Source organism: Dipodomys merriami, unplaced genomic scaffold (assembly GCF_024711535.1).
Source record: "Dipodomys merriami isolate MVZ:Mamm:240054 unplaced genomic scaffold, mDipMer1.0.p SCAF_3, whole genome shotgun sequence".
In the NCBI taxonomy this organism is placed as follows: domain Eukaryota; kingdom Metazoa; phylum Chordata; class Mammalia; order Rodentia; family Heteromyidae; genus Dipodomys; species Dipodomys merriami.
Genome location: NW_027204492.1, coordinates 35672961 through 35691141, shown reverse-complemented (window position 1 = coordinate 35691141; position 18181 = coordinate 35672961). Strand labels below are relative to the sequence as shown.

At 37.4% G+C, this 18181-nt stretch overlaps 1 protein-coding gene across 4 annotated transcripts in view; it reads right to left on the bottom strand.

The window, feature by feature from the left end:
• The window catches only part of Chrdl1 (chordin like 1), a 121260-nt gene that overhangs the window by 32628 nt on the left and 70451 nt on the right, over window positions 1-18181 (bottom strand). For 2 of the 4 annotated variants that reach the window (XM_070039904.1, XM_070039906.1), the window contains exons 5-6: window positions 11056-11201; window positions 9721-9814 (exon numbers count right to left, since the gene is read on the bottom strand). In XM_070039904.1, the coding sequence (XP_069896005.1) occupies window positions 9721-9814; window positions 11056-11201 (240 nt within the window). The remainder of the gene's footprint in view (window positions 1-9720; window positions 9815-11055; window positions 11202-18181) is intronic. The other 2 variants (XM_070039905.1, XM_070039903.1) reach the window with 1 other exon arrangement.

Sequence of the window (18181 nt, the reverse complement as noted above, 5' to 3'; positions counted from 1 at the left end):
GAAAGGAAGAAAGAAAGAAAGGAAGGAAGGAAGGAAGGAAGGAAGGAAGGAAGGAAGGAAGGAAGGAAGGAAGGAAGGAAGGAAGGCAGGCAGGCAGGCAGGCAGGCAGAAAAAGAAAGGAAGGAAGAAAAAAAGAAAGAAAAAAGGAAGGAAGGAAGGAAGAAAAAGAAAAAAAGAAAGAGAAAAAGAAAAAGTGAGGAGGGGAAAGGAGGGAAGAAGTTTGCATCTTAATAAAAACACATTTTCTTATTTGGTGGAAATGAATGTAAAAGGGATAGATGTCAGCTTCATTTGAAAGAAGTCTAATTTTTATAGTTAATAGATTGTTTAGAAGTTCCATTTATTACATAGAATCCTGTGTCACCACATTATGAATTAAAATTTTAAAAAGGCAATGGATACTCAATGATTTATTCATGTTTATTTACTGGTCAAACTGGAAATGAGAAGCACTGAGGTCCTATTTCTTTAAATTAACACCACTTTGGCTTTCTAGTTACCCAAACAAGTGTGGGCTACCAGTGGAAGTGGTGGACAATGGATCTGATTTTAATAGGTAAAGCAAAGCTTTAAGTGGATGCAGTCATCCTGAGTCTTTTGCCCACTCTCCAATTTGCCTGAACTCTTAACAGTTACAAGGTAGGTAATATTCAAATGTGACTGCTGTCCCTGACCTGAGTTTGTTCTGTGTGTGTGTGTGTGTGTGTGTGTGTGTGTGTGTGTGTGTGTGTGTGTGTGTGTGTGTGTGTGTGTGTGTGTGTGTGTGTGTGTGTGTGTGTGTGTATGTGTGGTAGTGGTATTGGCTCTATCCCCAGCCCTATCCACGTTCATTCATTTTCTAATAGAGGTTTACATTTATTCTGGAGCTGACTTGGACTGCGTTCTTTTTATTTTTGTGTCGTGCTATAGTTGTGATGACTGGTTTTTATTATTGCAATAAGAGTTTGGGAACTTTTTGCCCATATTGGCCTTGCCTGGAATCACTGTCCTCCTGATCTCTATCTCCCAAGTAGAGGAACATAGGACCAGGAGCTATCAGGACCAAATCATTGTCTTTTTTGTGATAGTAGGAATTCAACGGAGGGTCTTGTAATTGCTAGGAAGGTATTCTACTACCTGACCTATACCTCAGCCTTTTGTTTATAATGCTAATCATTAAATCAGAGTGAGTCCTATAAGTGTTGGAAATAAAACTCATGAAAATTGTTCTGATATGAGCAATGGGCACATTCAGTGACTTGGTTCTGGGAAGCCGTAACATTCCTTGAAGTAGTTAGAAAGAATACAAGTTGAGGAATCGTGGTTTTCACCAGCCATGAAGAAAGAATGGCTACAAAATGTTTCACTGGGAAATCTTTATTTTTATCATAGAACCAGACTCACAGATAGAAAAAGCTCAACCCAGCTCCACAGAAAGTTAGCGAATTATTGACCCTTACAGGATAGCACAGATGGTCAATTAAAATCCATGGTTATTCATTTGTTAAGCTTAATATGAAAGTCAATGCTGTCTTGTCTTGACTATCCACTCTCCAAAGGATTATCTTTTTACAAGGAACTATTGAAGCCACAAAACATTCCAAGAAAGAACACAATGACCTTATAAGGGTGAAGGTTCTAGAATAGATATTAAACCTATGGAGATGAAGTCTGAGCACAAGGAATATAGCAAGAACAAAAACAACCTGGAAAGTTTCTGTGCAAGAAGAAAGATTCTAGTTGGGGTTTAGAAGAAAGGTAGGCAATGATGGAAAAATTTTCTAAAAGGTTCCCCTATATTGAGGGGATTCATTATAAAAGGAACCCAAATGGGGACCAGGGATTTTATACCTTTGAAAAAATCAGTGTATTTTATTACATTTTGAATTATGGATGAGAAAGTACTAATTAAAAAGTATTAATTCAGTTTTAAGAGTTTTCTTTTACAGTGGTAAGAATATTTAAGATGTTATATGTTAAGTGTATAATTCAATTTTATTAAGTATAAGAACAATGTTCACCAGAAACAAAGTTGTTAGTCATCAGGCATAAAGTTTCAGTTATGCAAGATAGTCTTTTTTTTTATTCTTCAATATTTTACAGTAGTATTTTAGATTTTAATTTTTTATTATCTTTAAATAGTTCTACAAAAGAGGTGCTATTTAACAAAGCAGTTTATGAATAATATCATCTTGATCAGATTCTTATTTTTAAGTTATGCTTTGTATTGCTAATCTTTCCTTTGGTTATAACATCATGACCAGGAGATAGTGATGTTTCTGTAGAAGATGTGGACCAGTACAAAAACAACTCAAGACTGATATGTGAAGATCTATAGTTAGACATGCTATTTTCTCCAGTTTTCTTTGATTTTGAGAACTTAGAGAATTTTGCTAATGTTTAATGATGTTTAGGAAAAAAATGAACTATTTTATCCACTATTATCCACATGATTCCCAAACAAACCAAGGTGACATCTGAAGTGCAATTTTGCTGCTTTTTGGTAAGAAAATGAAGCATTAAATACAGTGGAAGTTGTCTTGAATGAAGAAAAATACGTTTAAGCAGGTGCTTCCAGTTTCAGTTACCTTGAAGTAGTTACATTAATATTTCAATTTCATGAAGAGAGAATTCAGCTTTGTCAAGGTGGAAAAATGAATGATGAATGAATGTTCATGATGAACACATGAGCTTGTGTTGAAAAAAATTGCAAGTTTAGTCATTTCTTCTGCTTCCCTAGCAAGGTCGGATTTTGGAGGCCTGCAAGTGCTTTTAGTGATTGTCACTCTCTTCTATGTTAAGAAATCTATCATCAATATATACCATTAATAATATGTAGAAGAGAGGAGACACAGGTATAAAATAGAGCTCTTAAACTTGTAGATTTTCCAAAATGAGAAATGAAGATATATAAAACAATGAACAACACACAAATTTATTTTTCAATGATGAACTCTTGCTATAGTTTACTGGTGGTTTGTGCTTACTGAAACTCATAAAATTTTGATTGCCAGTTACAGTGGTATTTGGAGATAGGGTCTTTAAGAGGCATTAACAAGTTTCTTGGGAGATTAGTTTAGTTCCTCTGATAACAGTCACTTCCCTTTCAATTTTTTTACATGCATGAAGTAACCCATGGGCCTCACCAGAAGCTCAGCAAATAAAATAGCTCAATGTTGTATTTCCAATCTAAAGAACTCTGAGCTAAACAAATGCCAAGTATCTTGTATTTTGTTAGAGTAACAAAAATGCACGAAGATATGTGTGAACTAGTGTATCCCAAAATATTTAAAGGAGATGATCACTGAGGACTACAGTGATCAGACAGGACTGTTGCAAGAGGTGCAGATTTGCAGTTATGGTAATCTGATTGTGGACAAAAGCATCAGAAATATATGTTAAAAAATAAACAATAACCTCTTCAACAAATGGTGTATGGGAAATTAGATATCCAATTGTGACAGACTGAAACCAGAACCTTATCTTTTACCTTGTGCAAAAATAAATTCAAAGTGGATCAAAGATAAGGGAAAACCTGAAACTTTGAAAGTACTAGAGGAAAACACAGAGAAAGCATTAGAAGATATAAGCACAGGCAAGAACTTTCTGAATAAGACTCCAATAGTTCTAATAGGAAGGAATTTGTTAAGATAATTTATTAAATTTCCAACAGGAAATAAGATCAAGTATTGCCAATTGAGTTTATATCAAGTTAAAAATCATCAGCATATCTAAACAATTATCAGAGTAAGAAATTAACTCACAGAATGGGGAAAATGCCTGCTATTCATCTGGCAAGGGATTAATATACAGAATAAAGAACTCAAAAAACAAAACACAAAAAAGCTCCTCAAATTATATAATAAGTTATACAATTAATCAATGGACTGAAAATCAAAGTTTTCAAAAGAAGAAGTATAGTTAGTAGTTACATTCTGGGTTAAGGAAATGCAAAGCAAAACTACACTAAGATTCCATCTCACCTCATCATGAAAACAGATAACAAATGTTCCTGAGGACAAGGGAAAAGGAATCCATGTACATCATTACACACTAATGTTAATTAGTACAGCCTGTATGGAAACCAGCATAGAGGTTTCTCAAAAAGCTAAAAATGGGACTACTACCTGTGCTGCTGTAGTACTCCTGGACATATATTTTAAGGGATGTAAGTTAGCATACAATATAGATAACCTGCACATCTATTTTTGTTGAATTACTATTCACACTGGATAAATATTATGGAATTAGTCTAAGTGCCCATCAGTATTTGAATGGTTAAAGAAAATGTGGTATATACACACTGAAGAATATTACTTATCCATAAAGAATGAAGTTATGTCATTTGAAAGAAAATGGATGGAACTGAAGATCACCATGTGAAACAAGATACTCCAGATTCAGAAAGTCAAATATATGTGCTTATATGTGGCATCAGAGCCTAAAGATTTTAATAAACATGAATGTAAGAGAAAGGCTTTTAGGGGTGAGGTAATTAGTTGGTAAGAGGAGAGAAGAAGGGGAAGAGAGAGTAACTGAGGATCAGTATGATAGAAGTACATATATATGTATAAAAATAGCACAATGGACCCTATTAAAACTGAAAAATGAGTGAAGAGGCTGAGTGGGTAAGAATAATAAAGACAGGATAAATTTGATCAAAGTGTATTACATGCATATTGTAAATATTACAATGAAAATCCTTGGAACAATTAATTTATTCTAATAAAAATTTTAAAAATTAAATTAAAAAATAATTTGGGACTTTGCAGTCAGAGAAACTAGGTTCAATTTTCAGTTCTGCCATTTACTACTGTGTGTTTCTGGGAAGGTCACTTAACTTCTCTGCCTTCTTTTCCCCATCTGTAGACTGGAGATAAAAGAGTTTTTTATGATCATTGCAAGGATCAATTGCGTTATTATTCATGTAAATGTTTACACAGCCTAGAACAGAGTGATATAGATAATAGACAGATGTATATAAATACAAATGTTATAGATATATCATGTAGTTATGTTTATATATCATATACATATCATACACATATAATGGTATGGATATATATACATATACCATCTATCAAATCTATCAACTACATACTTGGCTTTCAATACAGTCAATAGCTTACCCCAAATACTTGGACCTTGTTCACAGTCCAAGTAGTCTTCCCCTTTGCTCTGGCAAGATAAACAGGAGACAAATGGTGGAGGGAAGATGAGTGTGGGTTTGTCTTCAGGCCTGCCCATTTAGAAAATAGCAGTAGCACACTTTCCAAAGAGATTTTTTTTCTTATGATAAAGTCACCCTTCAGGTTCTAGTGGCTGTTGGGGCTGGCCTTCCAGATGAGGTTTGCCGAAGAGCCAGCAATGACATGCACCCTGCCAGCACTCTGTCGACTATCCCAGCTTTGTAGACATGTCTAAACAACAGAGACTGAGGCTCACATTCAGTCTGCACTGAGAATTTCTGTCTGACCCAGGTAGAAAGGTGCAAATATGTGTTTGGTGACAGTGTGGACAGGTTGCTTCAATGGGGCCCTTTATATGGAGGTTTGCAAGTTCAGCACTGAAAAGCTTATTTTTTCTCTTCAGTATTTGGCCTTCAGTTAGGGTGGTCAGCACAGGGGAGAAGTGTCTGAGTTCCCTGCTGGTTGGGTAATATGCTTATACAAGATACACATTTGTGAAAGCATCATTTCTACAGAATAAAACAACTAGGTGCTTCAGAAATGAGAACTTCAAAGGAGTTTCAAGCACATTACATACAACTGAAAGATGTAAAGAAATTGAAGACAGAACAAACAACTTTATAATAGTGTAGGGTTTAGTCTTTATAAAGAAAGATGAAAGAAAATGTTATATTTAAGTGGGAGAAGAGATGGCAAAGAATTTAGTGAATTGTCAAGTGTCTGAAGGGACAATAGGCGATCAGTAATAATTAACTTTCATGTGCTGCTTCTGAGCACTTGGTAAAATAAGAGAAATTTAAATTGTGACAAGAGAATTTAAGACAGTTAGCTACAGGACCTGTTACTACAAGAAGGACTAGAAATAAAGCTCTGTCTGTGGAGATTAGGTAAATAAAAAGGCAAAATGATTGGAGACAGAGGAGAAGGTTCAGTTCTACCTAACTTTAGGATAGTGACTGTTTCTTAAGCAATCACTCTACCCCGTCCCTCTCCTACAACTCTGTGCCATCTCAGTTCATCTTCCCAACTATTTTGGGTGGTGACTATAATCTCCATTTTTACAGCTGAGAATGCAAAGGTTCTGAGAGGTGAAGTAGTTTGTCCAATGCAATGACACAGGAAGATCAGAGCCTTGCAATGTGAAACCAGCATCCTGGCTTCACAGCCCACGTTCTCCTCTTCCATGGCCTTGAGAATATAACATTCTGTCTTTTCATGATTTCCTTTCTTTGCTTTTATTAATTGTTCTTTAGTTTAGATTTCATATAAGCCTTTCTCCAAATAACACTGTCTTGGCCTAACAAGTGGATTACAGATCCCAGCTGGCTGTATTAGTAACCACATGTACATTTCTGCTCAGAGTAAGTTCCAGTTAAGTTGGGGTAAAGATGAGAAGGGAGGTGAGAGACAAAATATCTATTTTTCCTTATTGAAATGTAATAACTTCCCTGTGGTAAATATACAGATGTACATGGTGAGAAATAGATTTAGAAGGATCCAGGGCCTTACTGAAGCATAAGTCAAATTGTCCTGCAACAATTCATGTTTACTCATAGGGCTTGGACAAATAGCATATAAAAAGGAATAATGCTGAAAGTATATTAAATGGTAGTCAAAATAAAGGCAGTACTTTCCAAAAAGTACAATTATGGTGTCCTAAAGTGGAATGGTGAGCAAAAAACAAGTTAGCATTTTGTAAATTAGGAACTCTAGTATTTAAATAAGATATAATTGTGATGTCTGTTTCCCAAACTTCACACAAGGCAGCTATTTTGCCTTTTGTTCCTCTTAATTATCATGAAATGGCTGCTATTCTCTCACCTCAAAAATGGTGGTCAAATGATTGGAATTAGATAGTTTAGCCCAATAGAGATTGAAATGGATTAATTTTGTATTACTTTATTCAGGTTTTGGTAATATGTTTAGTTTTAGTGAACTAAAGATAGATGTAAAACCACCATTCCAGGCTTTCATCAGTTGGCCAAATGATTCTTGGAATGTTTTCTCAAAGTGGTGGGGCACACAACACCATTCTGCATGAGACAGAATTACTGGGTCAGTTAAAATGCAGGCTCTGGGACCAACTCCAAGGACACTACATTGGAATATTTGTAAGTGTGGTCCAGATATATGAATTTCAACACATTCTCTAGGAAACTGAGAAACACTGAGAGGGAAAGGAGAGAACAAAATTCATGGGTAAGAGCCCAGGAGCAATGTGGGTGAAATGTGAAGTGTGTGAATGTAAGAATATCAGCCTGAAAAGAAGGCAAGCCATAAGAGGCCTCACTGTTAGAGTCAGAATGTTGACTCATATACTAGTGGCAACAAGGACCATTCCTGTAAGTGGCAAAGTGCCATGGTTCTGAACCTGGAGTCTAGAGCTATGCTGCCAGGATACAAATCTTAGCTCCTGGGCTCACTGCATTCTGAACTTTGCATTAGTTTCCTCATGCATGAAATAGGATAGTAACAGCACTCACCTCATAGGGTCGTCAGGAGATTAAATGAGTTCATATATGAAAAGTTCTTGGAATTGGGATTAGAATATGGTAAGTACAATATGTCTCAGTGTAAAGTATTTTTGACAGCGGTATACAGAGATTAAGATTATGGTTTTTGAATAAGATGACAGTAATACATAGGCATTATCTATCCCTCTATCTCAGTATTATTCTTGGATGCATATTAAAGTTGCCTCTCCTCTTCTTGCTCTAGGTATAAACTCATCACAATTCCAATGAGAACCAATGTTCTACATGCAGGCCATTTTTGAGTGTTCACTATATTCAATATATTGTGGTAGATCCTTTCTTTTATCATTTCACTTAAAACTGACAAACATTATCTTTAAAGAGTGTTACAAAGTTGAAGGGAAGTCATCCAACTCAAATTTTCCAGAGCTAACATTCAAATTGAGGCAGTGTGGCTTCAGAGGCTGTTCTCACAACACGTGGTCTTTACTGTGACTCTGGTTCAAGCCAGGCCTCTCACTCTAGAGAGGTTATGATAGTAATTTTATTCAAGGTTTCTCCTTTGGTGTTATTTCCTCCATCCAAGACCCAGTGAGTTCTCACAAATAGAGCTTATCCTGCTTTGCTCACAAATTTCCACTGGTTTCCCAATGCCCTAAAAACTAAAATCCCAACTCCTTCCCATGGTCTTCAGAGCCCTGTATAGTCTGACTCCTGCTCACCTCCTCAGCCTCATCTCATCTTTTGCCAGTTTCAACCACAACCATCATAGTGCAGCCATATTGCTCCTTAGACTCCTGTAATGCTCCAAGCTCTTCCCTGCCTGGGGCCTTTGAACTTTTCTCTCTGTCTGGAATGTTCTTCCACAGGCTCTTTGCATGGATGGCTCCTTTTCATCTGTTAGATTGAAGTTTAAGAGGTCACCTTCTCAGAGGCATTCCTGATCACTCAAGATTTTTTTTAAGTTCATATTTTCTATTTCAGTCTTCTGTTTATCTTATAGTACTTCTATTGCTTATATTTAGATATTTATTCACTTATTTTTTCTGTCTTTTCTGGTAGAATGTGTGATCTATAAGAAAAAGGAACATATCTTTTCCAGTGTGTGTGTGTGTGTGTGTGTGTGTGTGTGTGTATGTGTGTGTGTGTGTGTGTGTGTGTGTGTGTGTGTGTGTGTGTGTGTGTAGAATATACCTTACAAAAGTGCTACAAGTAAAGGGATGCATCCACAAGGTTTTTCTGGCAAAGGACAGTTTAAGTGCTTTAAGGGGTTCCTTTTCATGATTCACATAAGGACTCCATATCCTCTAGCAGTGTCTTGTATGTGTACTTTCTTGACTGGTAGATAACTCAGCTTTTAACACACTATTGAACAGATAGATGTTCAAAAAATGTTTATTGGATTTAAGAAAACAATATTAAGATATTGTCTATGGTAGAATAGAGGGATATGGAAGACAGCCTATAGCCATGGTAATTAGAACCAACAGAGAAAAAATTCAAGGTGATTAGGTCTGCTCTTAGGAATCTACAAGGGGAAATGGTGCCATTACTGAGACAAATGAATTAAGAGAAGACAAGGCTCATTTGAGAAGATGACAATTTCATTTGGTATGTAATTTGAAAGGCTGATGTCTTCATTTTGCTTTTATTGCACATGTCATCATTTTGGTGTGATCATTAAAATTAGATCTAAATTTGCCTCACATAGTGTTCAAAGCCCTCAGATTAATACTTTGTTAATAATTTGCAAGGTCCATTGTTATTTAAACTGTTGTATAGAAGTTTTCTGTATTTTATGATATAATCATTTGTAGCCAAGATACAAGGAGTTAAGGAAGAAGAGATAAAATCATTTTCGTACTCAATGGATTTTACCCATCATTTTCTGACTTACTCTAAGCAGTTTCTTTAAGGTCATGGCCCTTAAAAAGTTATGCTTTGTTTCTTTCTGTTAATGAAAATATTTCTAAATATCACAGACTAGCCAATCACACAAAATTCATTTTCTCTAAGAATTCTTCCTAAGTACAGCAATCAGGATAGAAAAATCCATAAATAGGATGTTGGACACATACCTCTGCATACTCTGCAGCAGGAATCTGGAACTGAGACTGGGAAAGCACAGGTCAATTTGGGGCAAGTCTTGAGACCACAATACACATTCCCCTCCTGGCAAAGAAAAACACAATAATCAGAATGATCTTCGATAGGTTAACAATACCTGAGATAGATACTACTCTTTCATAATCAGTTTTGGTACTTCAGTCTATTTTATGATGCTTTGTTTTCTCTTATTTACATTTTTTTCCATGCCAGAAGTGTTAGCAATCCCAGTCAGTTCTTCTGGTCCAATGTGGGAGAAAATATTCTGTGAAGGCTGTCACTGACCTTTGAACTACTAAGTATAGTTTTGCTTCTCTCTTTTCCGTTCACTGCTCTTTGCTTGCCCTAAACCAAAGAGACAGGCTTTCTTTGCAGTAATACAAAATTATTCAAGATATTCATAGCTCAATTCTGATTTGCCTAGCTCAATCCAGTGCAGGGTAAGGAAGAAGACTCATTTTACTGGGGGTTTTATCTGTCCTTGCAATAATTTCCACTCCCTGAAAGTCTGCCTTTAAAATGTTATTCCCTAAACCCGCCCTTACTTCTCAGAAGTAAATCTTTCTAGAGCTAGAAGGAAAACTAGGCCATATCAAAATTCTTCAAAATGATTGACATACCATATTTTTCTAAAATTCTAAGAAAAAATTCTCTAACTTCCCCTGACAAACCAGTGTTTAATGCACCTTATAAGTAGAAAAGTTGTTTTTCTACCTAACTTCGTTCCTTCATGTTTCATTTTGATCTGGTTCTACCTAAAATATTCTTTAGACTGCACAAAAGGAAAGATATAATTTGGTATACTTTATTTGTGGAGTATGCCCAGTTTATTTGACAAGTATTGTCATGAGAATTTTCTCATTACAGGATACCAGGTTAGTAGAACTTTCAGAGATGGGAACCAACTGATATCTCATTTTCTTGTGAATTGGATCAATTGGCCCTAGAATGACAGTGAAATGTCTATCCACAGCAATACCAAGACTTCAAATAATCATATGAGGCCTTTCAATAAAGGAATGGGTGGTGTAACTATTATGAAAAAGAGTCCAAATCAATTCAAACAGCTCATCATGTGCATTTAAGCATTCTTTACAGCTTTGAGCCCTGAGTTCAAACTTTCCAATAGAGGTTTTCAAAGTTGGTGGAGATGAGGGAGTTTGGATTAGCAGGGATGCTTATGACTTAAATGCAAATCATTTTTCATTCAAACACCTTACAGTGCAAGCTCACAGAAAATGTAAGCACAGAGAAAGCTCTCTTATTTGGGTAGCAACTAATAGAGATGTTAAGACACAGGAACTTACCGAACAGCTGCACTGGGTGCACTGATTGGGTTGTCGGTTCTGAAAGAGCCCTTCAGCCACGAACAACTCTCCATGTTGGTAAGTGGTTCCATTGTAGTCACATGACTTACTGGCCACTTTATTGTTCACTGGGGGTAAGGAGTCTTCTGGAACAAGGTGTACAAAACACATACCAAGTATTATTTTTCATCATTGCAAAGAATTTCATAAATCCCAACAGCAGATGGGGCTGCACTACATGAGAGAGTTAAAAGACAATCCTGGCCAATGATTTTAGATAACATCAGTCAGAGAACAGCAGCTGAAATTACCATCTACCCACCTTTCATTTGTGGAGGATTATTGAGCACCTACTGTGTAGCAGGTACTGTAATAAGCATTAGAGAGAGAAGGGAGAACAAGGCTTTTGTCTTAGTAGAGCTAATAGTCCCAGATGGATGTTACTAACATGCTAGAAGAATGGAGTCCATACTGTTTCTATTGAGTCTTTCTTTGATTCCCTTAAAAAAGGGACTGTTGACTATGTATTAAACTATCCTAGAAGGCTTTGTACTCATTCATATTGAAATCACTTGTCATATGCTTGCATGTTTGTTTTCGTCTGTGGAATTTTTGCTTATTCTTAGTCCTGCCCCCAAGATTGTCCCTCCCTCCTCATTCTCACCTGTTGAAGTACTATGTGATTAAGGCTCAGCTCACATCTCCTTTCCTCTACAAATTATCTGTAATAATTTCCAGCCTATGATCTGGATGTCTTAAGGCATCTCATGTCAGAAGAATACAAATCTAGCACTTGAATATTATAGGAACACACATTTGTGAATTATACTAGCCTAGTAAACTACAAAAGACTTCGCATATGTTATTACAATGGAGATTCTTAAAAGCCCTACAAATCAATTAGGGTAGATTCTTTCCTTCATTTTTCATTTGAAGGAAGCAATTATATTGAGTGACTTATATGAACTCAGAGAGCTAGGAAATGATGAAGAAAGGGAATCAGAATCTGGTCTTCTGGCTCCAAACTTCAATTTCTGGCCATATATTTATGCATATGTATGTATGTATGTATATATATATATGTGTGTGTGTGTGTGTGTGTGTGTGTGTTTGGTAATTAGAACTCTCCATGTCTCTTCACTCAATGGAATGTAACACAAGGGTTACTGTACAGCAAAACATGTCACAGCATTCAGTGAGTTAATGCTGGGAATGATCATGATTTCTTTGTTGCTTTGTATGTCCCTCCAACACGGTATAACCCCTGCTTTCATTGTATTTGATGTTGGTATAATTTGTGGAGGGGAAGGGCAAAAACAAATTATTTAAATAGGGATACAGGTGGACCCATGGCAACAATGAGACGTACAAAACATTATGTCGAAAAACTAACTTTACAACTTTGGCAGGGGGGAGGGGGAGTGGGAGATGGGAAGGGATGGGAAGGGGAAACAAAGGAAGAAGCAACAATGCTTGATAAGAAATGTACTCATTATCTTGCCCATGTAATTGTAACCCCTCTGTACAGTATTTTCACAATTTAAAAAAAGAAAACTTTTCAATGGGTTTCCTTAAGGACATGCTGCATGTGAGTACATGTATACACACCTACACACATACATATACGCATGCATACATAAACTTATCCATAACATATAACAGTGAACATGTCCTAAGACTGAAATAACAACAGATATTAGCAGATGTTGGAAAAACACAATTGTTAAAAAAAAAAACAACTATTTTTCTGCTGGGCGCTGGTGGCTCAAGCCTGTAATCTTAGCTACCCAGGAGGCTGAGATCTGAAGATCTCAGTTCAAAGCTAGCCCAGGCAGGAAAGTCTGTGAGACTCTTATTTCCAATAATCCACCAGAAAAGGGGAAGTGGCACTGTGGTTAAAGTGGTAGAGCACTAGCCTTGAGCTGAAGAGCTGAGGGACAGCAGCCAGGCCCAGAGTTCAATATCTATGAGCAACAAAAAATTTCTAAATTAGAATGGTAAAAAAAAATTAGAATGCTGTTGCCTAAAACACCTAGAAAAAGTCAATGCATTTTTTTCTAACTTTAATAGTACATTGTTATATAAGTTGACCTATAGTTAATTTCCAAGTAACTCACTTTTTACACTTTACCTATTCATGACCTTATGACACATATAACATTAAATAATTTTACTTTAGAAAGGAGAAGCCTTCAGTCCAAGAAAGAGTTTTACTCATATTAATTGAACCTTTGTCTGGGCTGGGAGTCCATGCCCCTGCCCATCAGCTGGTAGAAATGAGTGACACTCATCAGAGATAGTACTGGAGCCAGGGCCATTTGCCCCCTGGGCTCTAATTATTCCAAATTTCAGCATTTTGTGGTAAAGGAAAAATACAATGCCATACAAAATAATATTTGTCATGGCTCTTACAGGAGCTGGCAGATCTTTGTAATAAAAAATGTTTGGGAATATTTTGCCTCAGAAGAATGTAGATTGATTTTTGAACTGGCTTTCCATTAAAGTATCAATGGTATGAGGTTTTCTGATAGGAGCATGACCTTAAGAGCCTTTCTTCTGAGTATCCTCACACTGGAGTTTGTTAATCTACTCAACAGAAAACAGTAGTAAGCAAAAAACAAGAAGACAAAGGAGAATCAAAGAGAAAGACAGCAATAATGGTCAAGCTTACAGCTACTTTTAAGCACTAAAATTATCTTAGCATCTCATTTATTATTTTATTCTTTTAACATCCCTAATAGTGTAGAGGAAAGAATTGTGAAAACAAGGCTACTGATACCACAAAATATTTCTCCCTTATCAAATAACTCCTCAATTGGAGAGCCAACTCAGAAATATGGTTTTTCTGTCTACAAGTATGTGTTGTTTTCACAGAAGGGATCACTGAGTTAGCTAGCTCAGATACTAACTCCCCCTAACCTTGTAACAAGTTCTTTTACCTCACTGGGGATTCATTTTTTCTAAGAATGGTGTATGGGTCTCAGATCTCCCCTGAATCTTTAGAGGGCTATACAGTATGTTTGCAAACCACAGAAGCAAGGAAAACCACCTCAGTCAGTCTACCCTCCGCTATCCTCTCCCTTCCCAGATTGTCCAAGTTGGCTGGGCTTCTAACCAACTATCCTTGGAACTCATTTGGTGTTACTGGCCCAATACTGGCAGAAAATCATTCTAAAGCCAAGCTGGCTCCAGGACCCCACGGGAGAATAAATACTATGACAAAAATGACCAGGCACATTTCTTCTAACCTCCCTTCCCCCTCCCATTTCTAGTCACAGTCTTGCAAAGTACTAACAACTAAGTGGAAGGGGGAAGGACATCATAAGGGAAACAGAAGAGCACTAAGCCATTTCATACAGACAGGATGGGAAAGAAGCAGTTTTCTTTTCTCCCCCTGTGAAGGATAATCAGTACATATATTCCTCTGTGTGTGTGTGTGTGTGTGTGTGTGTGTGTGTGTGTGTGTGTGTGTGTGTGTGTGTGTACATATATACAGAACTAAAGGTGCTCAGAAAATACCCCTATCCTAAATGTCTCTTACCACTTTTTCCTCTTAGGCTACTTCTTGAAATGCATCGAGTATAGATGCATCCCTTTAGGTTAAATGGTTGCCATGTTGCAATCAGATTTTGCAATCCCAAGATGTTCATGAAAAACTACCCACTGTCACTAACATCATGTCCCCCCCACCCCCGCCCGCTTCGTAGTGCCTAGTAAATTATACTAATAAGTCTGTGGTCTTACCCCACTTCCTTTGGTGCACCATTCTTTCCATGCCTGCCACTACCTTTTTTTCCTACTCTTTGGAGCCCCAAAGTATTCATGCTGGTTGTTCTTTTCCCCACTCTCCCTATCCTCAAGTTGAAATGTTCTTTTTTTTCTTTGGTTGGGCATGGGTCTTACACCCCTGGGCCTGGGCACTGTCCCTGAGCTCTTCAGTTCAAGGAGAGTGCTCTACCACTTGAGCCACAGTGCCACTTCCAGTTTTCTGGTGGGTAATTGGAGATAAGAGTCTCACAGACTTTCCTGCCCTGGGCTGGCTTTGAACCGTGATCCTCAGATCCCAGGCTCCTGAATAGCTAGGATTACAGGCATGAGCACTGGCTTGGCAATGTTGTTAGAGCAGTTCTTTACTAGTCACAACAAAGCAGTATGAATGCCAGGGGACCAACCAGCTCCCAGTGTAGAATATAATTGTAAAACTCCCCAGAGTATTCAAGGATCCGCTGCTAATTTTGCTATTGAATATGCCATCCCTTCTCTTAGCATTGCTACCATTACTTTGATTTCTACTTTACTTTGTATGGCTGAGCCTGCATCTAACTTTTATCTGATTCTTTGATATTACACTGATAGAAAACCAGAATATTGTCAGGCCACCTGGAACACTGTGATAGAGAGAAGATAGTGATGGAGATGAAGGTAAAGATAGTGATGGTGATGAAAGGGGTTTTGTTCTGTAGAATCCAAATGGTTATATTGTCAGAAATAGGAGGGAGTAGAATGGAAAAAGAGCAAAAAGAGGGACCTAATATAGGGCTCTGTTTGCAAACCATGCTTTTCTTAACCCTGTATGTCATGATGATGACAGAGAAAAGAATTAAGCCTGGTCTTTGGGATTCCAAATGCTGTGATTTAGTTGTTTGTTTTCTCTTAAAGTCATAAGTTGAAATTCTAGCCCCTAAAAAGTTCATAGGAAGATACAGAACATTCTCAGAACGTTTAGGTTATGAGGATTCTACTCTCAAAGATTAGTGCCTTGCCAGAGACCTGTCAGTGGACACTGGAGATATATTAATACATTGATAGGTTATGTAGTTTTAGATATTAATGGGAAATCTCTTTATGATGATATAAAAAGATATGTTAGTCAATGAAGACAGTAATAAGGCATAAAGTGATTTACACAATATACTACATTTTATGTATAAAAGAAGAGCATATATTCATATTTCTATATTTTCCTGAAGAAAATCTGGAAAGATATGGAAGAAAATACTAAGAATTATGGAGAAAATACATACTGTGTGTGTATATGTGTGTGTGATTTAAAAAACTGTGCAGTTGTGGGATAGAGGTAAATTAGATACTTTACTGAATAATGTTCTATATATATGCATACATATATAATCACATATACATGAACTTACATATGCATTTATATTCTTAAATTATGTAAATTAATTCAAAGGACTAATGGAGTGGCTCATGTGGTAGGATGCCTGCCTAACAAGCATTGGGCTCTGGGTTCATTCTCCAGCACCACTAAAAAAACCTGAATTTTGAATATCATAGTTGAGAAACTTTTACATGAAAAGTGATGAGCTAGACTTAATGGCCACTTTGGGTCCCTCTAATGCTACATAATCAATTCTATGGAGCTAGTGTTTGGAGCCCTATTCCTTCTAATGGGACAGATACTAACTATGATTCTGTTATTGATCTTATTTCACAAAGGGGGGGTCTCTCCTACTGGAGTTTTTTGGTATCCCTGAGGAAAGTGGGGGCTGTTAAATTGCTTTTCAAAATATGTTAAGCCACTGTGTAAATTTGGGATGGCTTTTAAACCTTCATGTAAATAGGAAAAAAGAAGATAAATAAAGGTGCTAATATGGTCTCTGTCACAATGATACTGAAGGATTGACAACCCCCCTATTGTCTGGGTGCCTCTTGCTGGGTGAAGGGATCTCTACACCCAGTGCTGAAAAGCCTAGAGGTGAGAGAGGCCATTCACTGAATGCAGATGCCTGCTCAAGGTGAGCTAGGGGGGGCTCTGCTTCAGAGAAATGCAAATGTCATAGCCTTAGGAAAGCTTTGCATATAGAGTGCTCTGATTCTGCATTGATTGACTCCCTAAATGTCTTGAATCACTGCCTCTGAGTAGCCCTTAAGTATCTCCTATATGGAAGGTTGAGGTCTATATTCCCTAGATGGAAAAATTCTTCTGGTACTTGAACTTGTACCTGAGTATGTCCGAATATGATTTGCTTTTGTTGGGCTTGAGTGCTCCACCACTAGCATGTGGTTTTAGTCTTTAAAAGCTTTGTCTAAGCTCTGCTCTGGGTTGCAGATATTTGTGACAGGAGTCACAATCTGCAGTCACATCTGCAGACACAGGCCTCCAATAAAGACTCCCAATTTGACCTCTCAAAGTGTGGCTTCTCTGTTTTCTCCTGACTGGATTCCCAACTGAATTCATCTTTCAACAACAGTCTCCAGCCGATACTATGTATTGCGTTAGAAATTCTCAGCACCAGCAACACAGTGACAAGCTTTGTTTTTACTCCCTCCAATAGAGTGAAATATTGTTTCACTGCTCTATAGAATTGTCTCAGAAATTGCCAGATCCTGACAGTTCTCCTTACATTCATGTGTGCCAGGGCACTGCATGATGGTCCAGCTGTTAGCTGATACCATCTACCCTGTCCCCTACCTCAGCAGGAGTGAGGGTTCAGGGACAATACCAGGTGTTGCTTGTTAGGTTTAGCATTTGTGCTCAGGCCAGAGCCATTAACCAAACCCATATAATAGATTCTGCTTTGGATTTCCTCAGGGCTCATACAAGTGGATTTATGTGTCAGAAAGCTCACTACTGTGACCTTATGTTGATGATTCTAAATCCAAGAAAGAAAACGAGAATTGAGCTCCTCAGCCAACAGCTCCATTGCATTTCAGCCATTATTCCCAATGTCACCTGCTGTATGCTTTACTCCTTCAGGAAGTAACTGAACAAAAGTGACTGTCCATTGGCTAAAGATTCATTTTTGTTTTGGGTCAGTATCTGAGTTGCCTTTCAGAGAGAGCAACTTAATTTACAGTTCAGGATTCTCTCCATTTCTTCCTTCTTCCACTTTCCTGCTTCCCTTCATGGCCCAGCTTTAGTCTCACCTCCTCAAGAAAGCTTTACCTACTTCTGCACTTTATCTTGTTTGGGGGAAGGGAAAACAAGAGCAGATGGTTGCTGCCATGGTAGAACTTCCAAACTTGACTCTGTCTCTAACTTGATTTTCCTCTGCTCTCCCAAAATGCTTGATGTGTCCCCAGGTTCAGGCATGACTTAGATGTGGATCTCATCTTTCTAGATTTGTAAAAGTTCATAGTCAAGACTGGGGAAATTCACTAATAG